At 36.5% G+C, this 14,810-nt stretch overlaps 2 protein-coding genes across 2 annotated transcripts in view; one reads left to right on the top strand and one right to left on the bottom strand.

The window, feature by feature from the left end:
- LOC110828255 (uncharacterized) overlaps positions 1-2,950 on the top strand; it is a 27,537-nt gene extending 24,587 nt beyond the window's left edge. The window contains exons 21-22 of the mRNA XM_022060806.2: positions 147-255; positions 1,965-2,950. Of these exons, the coding sequence (XP_021916498.2) occupies positions 147-255; positions 1,965-2,068 (213 nt within the window). The 3' untranslated portion in view covers positions 2,069-2,950. The remainder of the gene's footprint in view (positions 1-146; positions 256-1,964) is intronic.
- LOC147875245 (uncharacterized) lies at positions 2,918-14,810 on the bottom strand. The gene is made up of 13 exons (XM_087345687.1): positions 14,615-14,810; positions 13,830-14,056; positions 12,835-13,022; positions 12,018-12,079; positions 10,751-11,448; positions 10,169-10,386; positions 9,147-9,315; positions 8,006-8,199; positions 7,059-7,200; positions 6,244-6,433; positions 5,074-5,216; positions 4,577-4,691; positions 2,918-3,975 (listed from the first exon to the last, which is right to left on the bottom strand). Exons 1-13 carry the CDS (start codon positions 14,751-14,753, stop codon positions 3,659-3,661), a joined length of 2,802 nt encoding a protein of 933 aa, XP_087201813.1. The 5' UTR covers positions 14,754-14,810; the 3' UTR covers positions 2,918-3,658.

Raw genomic sequence — 14,810 nt, 5'->3', positions numbered from 1 at the left:
ATGAAATTGTGTTTTGTTTCTGTAAACGGCCCCAGGGAAACTTACTTTGTGGACGAGCCTCGTATAATGAAATGAATTTAAAAAATCTAAACATTTTTCAGGAAAAAAAGTCAAGAGGAGATCCTAATGTCTGTTACTTGTTGTAGATATCGCAGTCTCTCAGTGACATGTTTTTTTCGATTCTGCTTGCCGCTCTCATGTCACTCGTGTTCGAAATACCGGCGATAACAATTAAAAGAATCCTTCTGCAAAAAGGTGAGTCTGCGGGTTTCATTATGACGAAACATACCACAGTTTGAAGATTTCCGTCTTCTGGGTTGTTGCGCTGTATAGTCTGGTAGATACCCTGATGACGGAGGCAGTATGACCTCTGAAACGTTGGTAAACATCGACCAAACTACACAGCGCAACAACCCAGAAGACAGAAATATTCATACTCTGATGACGGAGGCAGTATGACCTCTGAAACGTTGGTTAACATCGACCAGACTACACAGCGCAACAACCCAGAAGACAGAAATCTTCATACTCATCGCCCTGATGATGGAGGCAGTATGACCTCTGAAACGTTGGTTAACATCGACCAGACTACACAGCGCAACAACCCAGAAGACGGAAATCTTCATACTCTGATGACGGAGGCAGTATGACCTCTGAAACGTTGGTTAGCATCGACCAGACTACACAGCGCAACAACCCAGAAGACAGAAATCTTCATCGCCCTGATGACGGAGGCAGTATGACCTCTGAAACGTTGGTTAACATCGACCAGACTACACAGCGCAACAACCCAGAAGACGGAAATCTTCATACTCTGATGACGGAGGCAGTATGACCTCTGAAACGTTGGTTAGCATCGACCAGACTACACAGCGCAAAAACCCAGAAGACAGAAATCTTCATACTCATCGCCCTGATGACGGAGGCAGTATGACCTCTGAAACGTTGGTTAACATCGACCAGACTACACAGCGCAACAACCCAGAAGACAGGAATCTTCATACTCTGATGACGGAGGCAGTATGACCTCTGAAACGTTGGTAAACATCGACCAGACTACACAGCGCAACAACCCAGAAGACAGAAATCTTTATACTCTGATGATGGAGGCAGTATGACCTCTGAAACGTTGGTTAACATCGACCAGACTACACAGCGCAACAACCGAGAAGACAGAAATCTTCAGACTCTGATGACGGAGGCAGTATGACCTCTGAAACGTTGGTAAACATCGACCAGACTACACAGCGCAACAACCCAGAAGACAGAAATCTTCATACTCATCGCCCTGATGACGGAGGCAGTATGACCTCTGAAACGTTGGTTAACATCGACCAGACTACACAGCGCAACAACCCAGAAGACAGAAGTCTTCAGACTCACCGCTGTGAGAACCTCAAGTCTTACATACTACAGTTTGTTGGAACGTGTTAGCACTTTTGTAAAACGATAATGTATTTCCCACCTGATCGATGCAGATATAAAATTATTTATTATATGGTGTTGTATTTCAGTTGTCAGGAACATGCAGTCATGTTATATGAACGATTAAAACTGCGCTATGGGGAATTATTTTTGAAAAGCTAATAGTCGCTCAGCTAGTCAAGATATTTTCTGAGTTTTCTGGAATCCTCATGTTCATTGCCGTGTTCACAAGAGACCAACAGTCTCTGCATTTAGCCAGATAAATCCATTCAACCTTGTCACACGCTGTTTCTTGACGTGTTTTTCTATCTAAGCTTAGATCTTCCCAGTGGTCCTTTTCCCTTAACGTTTTCCGTCAAAAATTTTGTATGAATCTTCTCCGTGGGTGCGTTTTCATAAATCGTCTATCCCTTTTCCTCTATTTGGTCATCCTATAGAATTTATTATCCGATTTTGAAAACACAGGATCAATTAGATTTATAAATATTTTAGTTAATACTTAATCTGCTTATTTTAAGCCGACATTACTTCTGTTTCAGATAAAACGCAACTTAATGGGAAAACTGACATGTCGCGTGTTGTTTCAAAGAGATCAATTGAAGAAGGGACTATAAACCAGGAATTTAAAGTCCAAGATCGTTGAATATTCGGTGGCAAATAAAGGATGACGTATGGCGTACGAAGCACGAACCGCATTGTTCAAGAAACTATGGCTTAGTATTGATGATTTATAAAGAAACAGAGACGAAAGCAGGAGGAAGATTACTTTTTATTAAAGGAAATGATGGAATATGTAGCCGATCACTTAAATTATCACATATTTATTGCACAATTTTTATGTCTTAGGAATATTCCCACGACTTTTACGGGATTTACAAATCCTGTTAAAGTTATGATGGGAAGCTGTAATTTAACAACAGTTTGCATAAAGAAATAGTTTATTTTTATAAACTTACTAGTTACAGAATCTAAAATTTTGTTCATCGTAAATACTGAGTGTCCATTTAATTTTCCCCTCATTTTGGCCATATTAATATAAAAATTTTGGCCAGTGTTTGATCCATTAAGCAGTTACGAAACGACTTAGGGTCTGAACGCGTAGGCAACAAGACTGATTTAGCATTTCGAAGAAAGAAAGTTTTAAAAGGCCCATTAGACTCAATGATTCCAAGTAACAATTTTGTTCTTCAAATACGTTGAAGGTCCAGTCTGACAGAAGAGCTGTACTTTATGTGCACGATGACAGAATGACGAAAGTACTTAAAAGAATTGCTGTATGCTACGGTATGACGTGAATCAATTCGCTCGTATATGTAAGAAGAATTTTCTTATGATTACCCAAATTATTTTAACTTATTTGATGGAGAAGTGGGTGTTAGACTTTACTGTTTTCCTCCAAAATATTCTGGGATAAAAGATTGTATTCAGATTATTATAATCCAGGTTTTGACTGAGGTATGACCGAAGACTTGTGAAATTATAAGAAATAACCTTATTCATATTCCAATTTTATTACACAAAACATTATATAAAATGTGCCAGATTTTTAAGAATTACAAAGTACCAACTATCTTTATAATTATATTTTATGTATTTTATTCATAAATAATTATTCAACAATATCAAATGTACAACACTTTTAAAGTGTTCATAGACTCATATTCAGTACATAAATAATACTCTTACAATAATACCTTCAAATTTTGACTGAAGGAAATTAGTTTCAAATACATATTAATGTATAATAAATAATCTCGAGTGCTTTCATTGAAGTGAACCGGAAATTCTATTTTCTTTATGCCGTAAATTTGGCACAATTAAATAAGTTAATAATGAAAAGTTGTTAACACTTAATTGGTGCAGTGATGTACAATTCAAGTTCTGCACGAACATAATTATCTATCATCTGATGACATCACGCTAGTTTTCAAAGTTGAGACTAGTTAGTACTGTTGCTTACAATTTAGGAACTGCAATTAGATTCAAAATGATTATGAAATTTAACAAAAGTCTGAAAACTATTCATGTGTTTTGTTCAAACAGACGTTTGGAGAAATATAAAATCTATAAAAAAGTTTACCAAATTTCAATTTTTTCATATTTAAATGTAGACAATCATTTCCAGATTCTTCAAAACAAATGGAAAATGTTATACCCTATTAACGAATTAATATAAGTCATATTGGAAATGTATATATTGAAATATCCTTCGGGTGACCGTTTATTTTAAGACTTAATCTGAAGACAACTTAGCGTGTTTTGAAGTGACTTGCTGAGAAATCTCAGAGGAACCGACTCCAGTTTGTGAATCACCCTCCTGGTGCAAAGTTGTAACTTGTTGAACTGCTGAAGCAGGTGGCATGGGAATCCTTTCACGTATAGGTGCCAAATTAGAAATACTAGCCGTCGACTGTGTTCGTGTAGTCTGGCTGCAAATTCTCATACGCGAGGCTAGTGCCTGGTAACTACCAATTGCCAAGTCACGCAACAGGGGAACTCTTTCTGGCAAGGACCAGCTTCCATTCAGAGGAGTAGTTTGTCTGACTGGAACTGATAAGAAATTCGATAATAAAGACCACACAAACAAACGTAGTTAAGAAGTAAAATATACAGTGAGTGGCTTGCATATAACGAGATAAAGTTGGAAGAGACGGAGAGAACACGTCTCCTTGAAGAAGAACAAATAAATGACGAAGTGGAAGGAAAAGGGGTGAGACACGTCACAGTCAACCGGTATACATTTTTGTATTTTTCCGGGCAGTACCAACTAATACTTCTGATAAAGGTAGACTGGAGAAGAAAAGGCCTGCTCATCTGATGTTAAGAACTGAGTCCGTACCTCAAAGTAAACACTACACTTCGCCATTAAAAGATGAAATAGTTAATGCTGTTTATGGTAATAAATACCGTTCACTCGAATCATATAAAATTCATAAAAAATACGTCATTTGCTGTAGAACTACAGAGGATGAAGTCTGTTTCTAACTAGGAATATTATTTTAACGAAATAAATTTTCGAATTCCATAAACGGAAAATTATAGCCCTCTGAGGTAATCAATGAGGACTGCTCCATGAAAATAGTGTTGAATTTCTTGGTGAAATGTTTTGTATGAAGAGTAATGACATAATAATTACAATTGTGATACTTACGTCCCACTTTCATAGTAACGTATTTGAACAGCCTGATAAAAGGCAGCTCCACACATAACGACAGGGCGATGGCAAGCAGAATGCAAGAGAGTATGTCTCCGAAGATGGGACATAGCTGAAAATATATGAACGTAAAACAGTATAAAATTAGATAATTCAGTCACTTCATTTAGAGTATCTATCTACATACCAACCTAATGCGAAGGTTGTTATAAAGCCACTGAAGGATTAAATTTATGCAAAATGAAGTCTTAACATTCCACAACGTGGAAAAAAAAAATACGATATCAATTGCTCAATTTCTACTCGATTCCTTCCAGAAACGAGATACGTTTGCTGAGATTTTTGTCAGGGATAAGACGATTAGTTTTCGAAAATTGTCGAGATTCCAATTAATTTATGATACTTGAAATCTTCATATCAGTATTTATGTTAAGGGTCTAATATCTTAAATGAAAAACTACGAAATTGTAATCAAATTACATGGACTAACTTACAACATTAATTCCGCTGGAGTAGATAGGAACTCTAGTCATAAATGCTTTAGATGCCATCAGCGGCATATGTACCAGGTACATACAGAAGGTAAGTCGGCTAAGAGGCTGAAACAGCTTCCATGACAACATCGAGTGAATAACACCTGTAACAGTACGTACGCTTTAACAACAAATTAAGATTGTGGTTGTTAGCTTTATTATCCTATTAGAAATATTTTAAGATTTTTGTAGTTAATACTGTTCTTGAACTTTAATTAAAAAAATGCTTTTTAAGTACAAAAAAAGACACTATATAGGAAGATCCAAGTAATGTGGTGTGCTGTATTAAGATCACTGTGTAATGATTTTCAAGCCCTGTAAAATTTTCGACGTTAATTTAATGAATTCAATAAGAAATTAGTCACAGTCAGCGAAAGTAGAGCTTATTTTATTAATTTCATTTGTTACGCACTATATGTGCAGGTTTTGTCATCAGACTGAATTATAAAATCTACTAAGATGGATAATAAAATATTTAAATATTTTAATATTTTCCGTCAAATCACAATTTTAATAAGATAATAAAATATAAAATATTTAAAATATCATTTCACGTTCCAATTTGTAAATCGATCATTCGATACGGAACTTGAAATGATATTTTAAATATTTTATATTTTATTATCTTATTAAAATTGTGATTTGACGGAAAATATTAAAATATTAAACTAATTCACAATATGACGCAAATATACTACCTTAAAAATATTTAAAGTTAAAATATTTGGGACGACTGCAACATTAAAATTTATTTTCACGAAACGTCGGCAGCGGAAGGTCGGGGCGAGTACCGCGAACGGAAAATACGATATAAATACACACAAATGTAATTTAGACTTAGGCAGAGGGCAGTATTAAAACTAATTTTTCGATGTGTAATATTGTACACTAGATTGATTGACCAAGACGAGTTAAGTAGCTGGATTTTGTGAACACAATAACTATCTGTAGAATTACATATAAGGCACAAATTTTTTTGAATAGTTAAGCGACCATCAGATTTACACAGTCACTCATCAACATAAGCTTTTAATTCTATAGAGTAAAGTAGTCTCATCATGCATAAATAGTTTGCCTATTAGGATATCCGATACAGGAGAAATATTGATTAATTATATATCGATTACTTACCTCCGTAATTTGACTCACAGGCAATAATGATCCATCCTACACCCAGTGACCAAAAGGCGTGGTAGGTGCTGTTATATAATGCGTCCGAAACTGCAAGGACCTCATAGTTGGGATGCTGGAAGGTAATAACTCCGAACAGGGAATACACGAATGCCATAGTGGTAGAAACCCACCCGAACAGCAAAGTAGTCTACGACAAAACACGGAACATATCCTTAAACTGAAGTCATCCGATACAAAACAGTCAAATCACTGTAATAAAAATGTATTATTGATCCCGTGACATCTTATATATTTAATAAATAAAGTCGTTGAGATAATTAATCTAGGACTCTGTATTAATGGGTTTCTGGACTTCGTTCATAGTGTGGAATTTTTAAGAGAACAAAGTTTCGGAAACTAAATCCGTTTCCGTGATCAGCGGAAAAAGTCGAAACTTTTATCAGGATACCAGACGAAAGCCAAGTTTGGACACGCATTAAAGCTGATTTTAACAGACAATAGCCAGAATCCTTTAGAATTAAGATGGCTGTCTTTTAGGATATTGCGTCGTATAGTCTGTGTAAAGTATTACAGACGTTTCGTCACCCCGATAAAACGTATTTAACTTCTACCAGACTTCAGGTCCATTATCTCAGAAGGCAGTCATCTTCCTCGTAGCCGTGAGAACCTAAAATCTCACTATTAGAATGAATCTAAAACTCGCATGAATTGCTTAGTACATAACCTTATTTAGGCACAGATAAAAAAAATATATTGATCTCTTCGGCGTGTTTTATTTTGAATTCTTTTAAGAGAAAACCGTGGAAACTTACAGGACTCATTTCGATTTCTATCTTCCCCTTCGTTCTGTAGCTGTAGAGGATGTAACCGACCGCATTTCCAATCATCCAAGAGGAAAATCGCGTATGCGTTGCCACGTTATCATACATGTTCTTCAGTGGCCACTTTGATCGCCTGAAACAAATTTTAAATTGTTGTGTTGAGGTAGCAGTCTTATTAAATATTTTCACAAATTTTAATGATAATTTCTGCATATGTTATTTTTAAGATTGGGGGATATTGTGTTAATCGAGCTGGCGATTTTAAGGTTCCTTGATTTATTTTATTTATTTAGTGTTCTGTCTGACGACAGGTCCATATGAACAGGATCCTTCCATCCTTTTCTCGGACTGGGACCAGTTCATATACATTCTTGGCAGATGATCCAGAAGTGGTTTGCCATTGCCTTCTTCTGTGTGTGAATGGAGTAATTGTTGGGATGCCACGGAGGAAAACTCCGTGTTGCCTAGACCACGGCCTTGCCCAACACAAGTTATAAATTCGGGCACCGCCGGGAATCGAACCCGAGACCCCAGGATTACAAAGCCGTTATCACTGATTTATGAAAATCACATATGCAGAGAAAAAGATTTATTTTCTAAATCTTTACAAAAACTCTTGTACTAAGCAGAGACAAATTTATTTCTTTGAGAAATTTAATTTACTGTACGAGATTGATTTATGTCTATCTCCTGTTTGTCAATTTTGAACTTAATTTACAGCTATGAATCTGGTTAAAAGACAACCAAACATGGTTAAACAGCGTACTTTAAAAAAATGTAAAAATACAGCGAGTGTGAGGAGCGAATTATCACCTTGAAAAATAAATACATACATAGTTTCGATTCGATAGATCAGAAGTGACAACATGGACGACCTAGACGTAGATTCCATAATATTAAAACGGATGTTAAATTAAGAAGATGAGAGTAAAACTTACTCATCGATCGGGAGACCAACGGGCAGCTTCAACCAGTAGTTGACGTTGAAGGTCACAAACATTCCTACCCAAATCAGGACACCAACAGTAATGAGAGCCCTCTTCTTGTTCCACGCCAACAGGAGCAGTAAGATTATCGGAGAAATTACGTACAACTGCATGTCCACCATCAGATACCAACTGTGCACTAGACACTGAAAAAAAAACAACATCGGTTTAATACGCCCGATTGAGTTGGTAAGTGACCACGTCTTCCGGTACGTTCCTCCTATGTATTTATCTCTTAGTAACAAAAATATCCGCGTATTCACTTTTTGGCTTACTATTTTTGTCAATCGGAAGTTAATTTATTTAAAATTACTTGTTTAAATCTTGTCAGTCTAATCACAATAAAATTCCTATTAAATATTAAAATATTACTATAATTAACATTTAAATATTTAAAATATATTACATGATGTTCTCTATCAAAATGTTCGATTTACATTAGATCATCACTTTTTACACGACATGTTTCGGCTCTAAAAGAACCATCTTCAGGTGTATAAAATTATATAAACTTAAATATAATTTCTTAAATGCAACTTTTTAGTCAGATGTCTATCAGATTTGAAGTGATGTTTTCTTCCAGATTTTATTGTATTAAAAACAAATAATAATACAAACATCATTTAATATATTTTAAATATTTAAATGTTAATTATGATAATATTTTAATATTTAATAGGAATTGTATTGTGATTAGACTGACAAGATTTAAACAAATATATATTTATCACAATATGACGCAACTTTATCATCTCATGAATAGCTGTTAAAATTACTTATACGAAGTTCTCAAACCAAACGCTTCAATGCTATCCCAAACATTAAGTAGTGTTATAGAACAAGAGGAGTTTTAGACAAGGTCGATTTGTCTAAGCCAAAGAGCATCTAAAGAATTTTTAAAATTTTAGTCCGTACCGCGAAGAAAACACCACACTTCACCAATACAAAGATCAACTGGTTAAAGCTGTTTAAGGAAATAATCGGTGTTTATAGTTAGAATCATAGGAAACCCACGAGTACACTAAGGGAAAAAATGCAGTTAATGAACAGCATACCATTAAAGATTTAAGAATAATATGAGAATAGTACTTACAATTTTATCTGGACTTATATAATTCTGCAAGTAGGTCAGGGTACCGGCCCAATTCTCACGACACACTTCAGCGTCATAGCCGTTACCAGCATCCCAAAACGGTCCAGAGCCCAGATGTTTAAGGAGACTGACTTGAAACAGCAACACGGCGGCTAACGCAGGGGTCAACCTGTGGCACAACAAATCTGAACTAAGGAAGACACTCTATAAACAAATCCAGGGCGAGAAGATTGGCGGGATATGTAGCATGCGTGGGAAAGATTAGAAACGACTATACCATTTTCTATCGGAAAACCTAAAGGATTTTCTCGGCTCAAGTGGATTCGTAACAAAGTTTAAAACAGACAGGTCGTGAACTGGATTCATCTGGCTGACAAATCTGTGCTGGGTTTTAGTTTACACAGGAGGGGGGGGGCTGGAATTTTAATAGCTACGCGACTGTCAGCTTCTAAATCAAGTTACTGCAAAGCTAAAATCCTTTATGAGGAATTTATTACCTTCTTTCTGATCTGATGTTCAGGGGATAAAATGCAACGTTAGAACTTTGACGTGGAAAGTGTCTGCCATTCTGGCCAAAGAAGTTATTCCCGTGTAATTGCAGTAAAATTTATATTTTGATAGGATTCAAGGCCGTTGCAGAGTTTTTAATACACTTGCCTAGTGATCGGGAGTTCCCGGGTTTAAAGTCTAAGACAGAAGTTTGGTATCCTCTTATTTTCTTAATTTTTCTCAGTCCCCCTATTGAAAGAACAGGAATAATACCTTAAATTAGACCACTTTGGCTTCCTTCCATATCCTTACAATTCACTAATCATCAATCACCCTATCATTCCACGTGGTGTAGCCAATTACTGACAATTAAATAATAAACAAATTGAATAATTAAGAATTTCTATTATGGATGACTTAGAAAAATTGGGTTTTCTTTCATGTGACTAAAAATTGTAATAATCACGTATTAAGAAGACAATTTGTTGTTATTTCCGTGTAACGTAGCAGGCTCAACGCTGACGGTAGCATACCTGGCATAACGGTGTAAATAATAGACCGGCAAATAGCGAATGAAGAATTTGCCCTGGAGTCCAGTCCTGGACAGACGATTTGAGGTCCGACGATAGATGCCTCGTCGTTTCATGTCCGTTAGGAAGTTGTACGTGATCAGGACTCCACTGATGACCAGGAAAGTGTCGGCGGAAAGGGAGACGTTCAGTAGCAGAACGGCGGGCCACCGACTGGTGAACTGGAACAATCATCACACGTGGCTAGCGAGTTTTCGATTTAAGAAGCAAAGCGACAACATTTCTTTGCTGATATAAATTATTCTCGAACAAATTCGATCGTAATCTATATTTTGACGCCTCCATCTTCAGGGCTAAATATCAAGGTAGTAAGTTCATCCAAAACTTTGATATTTACCTACAATTTCACAATGAAGTTACATGCGATACTAGCGTCTACAAGACCTTGTGAACCTGAATTATATCCCATTATCAGTCATCTCAAACATTTTGTGAAATTTGGCATATTTCTTGCATGTAAGGGAATATTAACATCGCCAAATTTTAAATCCATATTATTTATTTCGTATTATGAAGTACACTCACCTGTGTGATGTTCATGTAGTTTATTGCTGGCAGACTGTCTGTCATGGAACAGGTATGAGCAATGATAACCCAGCAAATGCTCAGGAATTTTATACCGTAGAGTGACTTTAGCGTATATTTTGGATGTTCAAAACTGAAGACTTTCTTCCCATTGCTTAGTAGAGAGAAAGTAGTCCAAGGGTCAAATTCGGAGTCTAAGGGTGTTGGTGTTCGTGTTGGCGAAGCATCTTCGGGTTGTTGAGGAATATTTGTTCCTGCTTCAAATATCTCTGTAACATTCCCTTCTGGTGCCAAGCCTTTCTCAGATTCGGTTGATGTAGTCTGAGGCGTTTCCATCAAAGCTTCTTCGCGTCGACGACTTGCCTGTGCCTCGAGGAACTGGGTCATCGCCTTCGGATGTAAAGACTGATTTGATGATGACGATGAATGAGAACCATCAGGCAGGTATCCCGAACCGGATCTAGTCAGACTTGATTGAGAAGGTCCTGGGTACAGCAGTTGACTTGATCCTTCTCCATTCGAACAAGAAATTTCCACAACTCCTGTCCGAGGCATTTCAGAAGGATATTTTGCTCCATGAGGATGCGCTTCAAAACCCGAAGTAGATGTCGTAGGATTTGTGTCCATGGAGGCCAGACTTATGGTTGAGGAAGATGGTTGTAAATTCCATCTCCGAATTATATCTCCGTTCATGAATTCTTAAAAAAAAAAAAAAAAAAATCCTTATAACCAATACTTTAAAGCATTACACGAAAATTCAATACGTTCAAGCCTCGAACATACCCAGGACAATGTATTTTCTATACTGATGCAGAAACCTCATCACAAAGTATTTATGTCATTCTAGAAGGACCTACCGATAAAGCAGTTGTTTGTTATGTACCGAACATCAAGCATTGTGACTTGGTAAATTCCCTGCAAACATGTTTTAGTTTAACAGAAATTAGTGAAAAAAAAAAGAGTTGGAATTTAAAACGTAACTGAAGCTGGTATTCAAGTTCGTATTTATTACGGTTTTCTATGCAGACACTTGGGGGCGGATTATTCAAAGGAAATTACTTTACTAAATATAACAAGAATATGAAGAAGGGACTTTGATAATTATAAATTCTCGTTTAATTTAAGACGTCTGTTTGCTAGTTATATTTAGTCCTAAAATAATTCGGAGATTACCCGTTGCGATAATTTTCGTCAAGTATTAGCACGAAGTATTTATATCTATACCAATGAGATTTAACTTATATTTAACTGATTTTTCCAGTCATACCTTTAAAAAATTCGTATCCAGTACTCAGAATAACAACCAACAGGAGCCCAAGAAAAATTATTCTGGAACAAAAGATATTGATTCATAAACGAATAGTTTTCGTTACATACATATTAATATAATTCTATTTAAATTTAAACAGATGTAAAATTGTATGAACTGGAGTTTTAACGGCGACTATATTCTTTTTGGTATACCAGCCGTGCCAAGTGGTTGAAAGGCGATAAAACCAACGTTACCTTCAGTACCCTGAGGACAATGACGAAAATGGCTCTCGAAACGTCGGTTTTTCGCCTTACAATCACCTGACACACTAGTATCCCGAGAATAATTTACTGTACTGTATGGAGCAGAGACTTGGACACTCAGGAAGAAGGAACAGAAATACCTGGAGAGTTTCGAAATGTGGTGTTGGAGAAGAATAGAGAAGATCAGGTGGACGGATCGAGTGACCAACGAAGAAGTATTGAGGAGAGTCAACGAGCAAAGAAACATTCTGCAGGCGATTACACGAAGGAACGCTAACTGGCTGGGACATATTATGAGAAGGAATGGATTACTGAGTGATATCACCGAAGGCCAGGTTGAAGGAAAGAGAGGACTGGGAAGAAGATTGATACAGCTAACCGACGATCTTAAACAAGGAAAGAAGATGACGTTCCAGGAATTAAAGCGAGAAGCCGAGAATAGGGAAAACTGGAGAGCTCTTTTTGGGCAGAGCAATGGACCCGTCGTAAGACAGAACACTTAATAATAATAAAATAACATTGCCATGCACAGGTCACAACCGCCACCATTTTGAAAGAGGGTAACTTACATAGCAGCATTATCAACTGAGCTGAAGTGATTTGCTGATTCAGTATGGCAGTCCGTGTCGTTGACAGAAACATTGACGCCGGATTCGTTACCGAAATATGCCGACATTGCAACAGTCAGGTCTTCAGGTGTGCAGGAAGACGGAATACAGATGCCCCAGCGCATACCTTTCGACAACAGTGATCCCAGCTGCAAGAGAGACTTAAGTATGAAATCTTAAGATCTCACGGTAATTGAAATTTTTCTGGGGCGTAGCGCCGTATAGTTTGGTAGATAACGGCCGACATTTTAGGCGAGATTACCGCCTCTAACCTCCTAAAAATGTCAATTAATACCAACCGAACTTAACAGTTCTACATCCCAGAAGACGGCTATTTTTAGAAACTGAATTCTTTAAATATTTAATGTAAATAAATCTTTATCCATATCTCTGGAACTGCGATTCTATGTTTTTATTTATACATTATGGTCTTTTAGTTTTTAAATGCAGCAAACAAAAGTAAATTTTATTCATATTTCTTAATGTGTGTGATGCATAAGGGGTCTGACGGTGAAATATACAAAATTTTCGAAATCCCTGGGCTTCGTTCATTGTCTGGTATTCTAAATGACGTTACGGAAACTAGATTTGTTTCCGTCCTCATGTTAAGAGAGGACGGGGCATCTCAGTCGGGTCCGTTAAAAAGAGCCAGCCTGTCACTGGAGCGAACGCGAAAGGCAAGTCCAACATTTTCGTAATTTTGAATATAATAAACCGTCGTCAGAATCCTTTAAAATTGTCATATATACAAAACTAATACAAGAAATAATTCCATTAATAAATCATCTTCAATGGCTTTCTTATTATTACGAGCTATTTCTGGTATATTTTTCGTATTTTAACTTTTCCATGGAACATTCAAGTTTTTTGTGTTGCACTGTGTCAATCTTTCTGGAAATGTAGAATTTCTCTCAGTAGGAGACAAATGGTCAAAATAGTCTCTCGAATTCTCGCACCCCCATATTTATCATTTCCTCTTGATCCATGATCTGCCCCAGAATGTTTCCCATGACGTCAGTTTTTGATACGTTAACAAGGTTTAGAGTCGTGAGGCAATGTTGTCCGCTGAAATTTCCATTCTCGTGCTGGACGTCTGTGACGGAGATGCATTCGTCAAAGTTGCCGAACGAGTTGAGGTTCCCCGTCAAGAGACCAGACTGTAATTTCGCTGAAGAATCCCACACTGAAAACGAAAGAAATAAAATACAGGCAATGCGAGTTATTTACTTAAAATTAAACCTCTTATGTAAATCACAGATACCACAGTAGTTTGGAATTTATATAATTTTAAAGTTTGCAGACCGACTGAATTTAACATCTACCAGAATAAAGATAATAAATAATCCAGCGTACAGATAATTACAATTTTTTTTTATTAATAGTAACACTATTTTGTGATAATTACGGAGTTTTAAGGCAACAGATTTGACAATGTTATGTGCAATAACATAGAAGAAGTTAATTGAACCTGATGATGGCCACATTTGTTCGAAACACGTTGTTTAAGTAAAAAAGGAAGTGAGCAGAGTTTACAAAATGTGACGGGCAGGAAAACCAAGAACATTACGTGGATTTAGTCTGATTAAAATAATGAAATTATTTTATCCAAGAAAATACTGTTTTTAACTAAATTCTGTATTGCACAAAATGTGTAATTTAATAATCGATAAAGCTTAAGTCCACAATAATAAGACCGTACAATTTACACGAATTTTGTTCAATATTAATCTTAATTACTTACTGCTCTTGGCCCATGATGTTCCATTTAGCAGTCCATTGAAATAAGCAAGGCTGTGATTCTTACACAATGTATCCGGAATATTATGCGAAAACGGTGCTACAAAATCACCAAGTTCCCTTATCAATTCCCACGTGTCCATCGTAGCTGCAGAATTCTCCCGACCTCAAAGGCGGAGGGTGAAAGACTGAAGAAATAT

Source organism: Zootermopsis nevadensis, unplaced genomic scaffold, assembly GCF_977971745.1.
Source record: "Zootermopsis nevadensis isolate Lab colony 2312 unplaced genomic scaffold, Znev_1.0 Znev_ptg000001l, whole genome shotgun sequence".
NCBI classification, from domain to species: Eukaryota; Metazoa; Arthropoda; class Insecta; order Blattodea; family Termopsidae; genus Zootermopsis; species Zootermopsis nevadensis.
The sequence above is the reverse complement of the archived record's forward strand: the minus strand, read 5'-3'. Positions and strand labels throughout refer to the sequence as shown.

Coding starts and splice junctions, on each gene's coding strand:
- LOC147875245 (XM_087345687.1), bottom strand. CDS start 14,753: ATGGACACGTGGGAATTGATAAGGGAACTTGGTGATTTTGTAGCACCG. Junction 12,080..12,834: donor TCAGTTGATAATGCTGCTAT/GTAAGTTACCCT, acceptor CTTTTGTTCCAG/AATAATTTTTCTTGGGCTCC. Junction 8,200..9,146: donor ATATAAGTCCAGATAAAATT/GTAAGTACTATT, acceptor TTTTTTTTTCAG/TGTCTAGTGCACAGTTGGTA.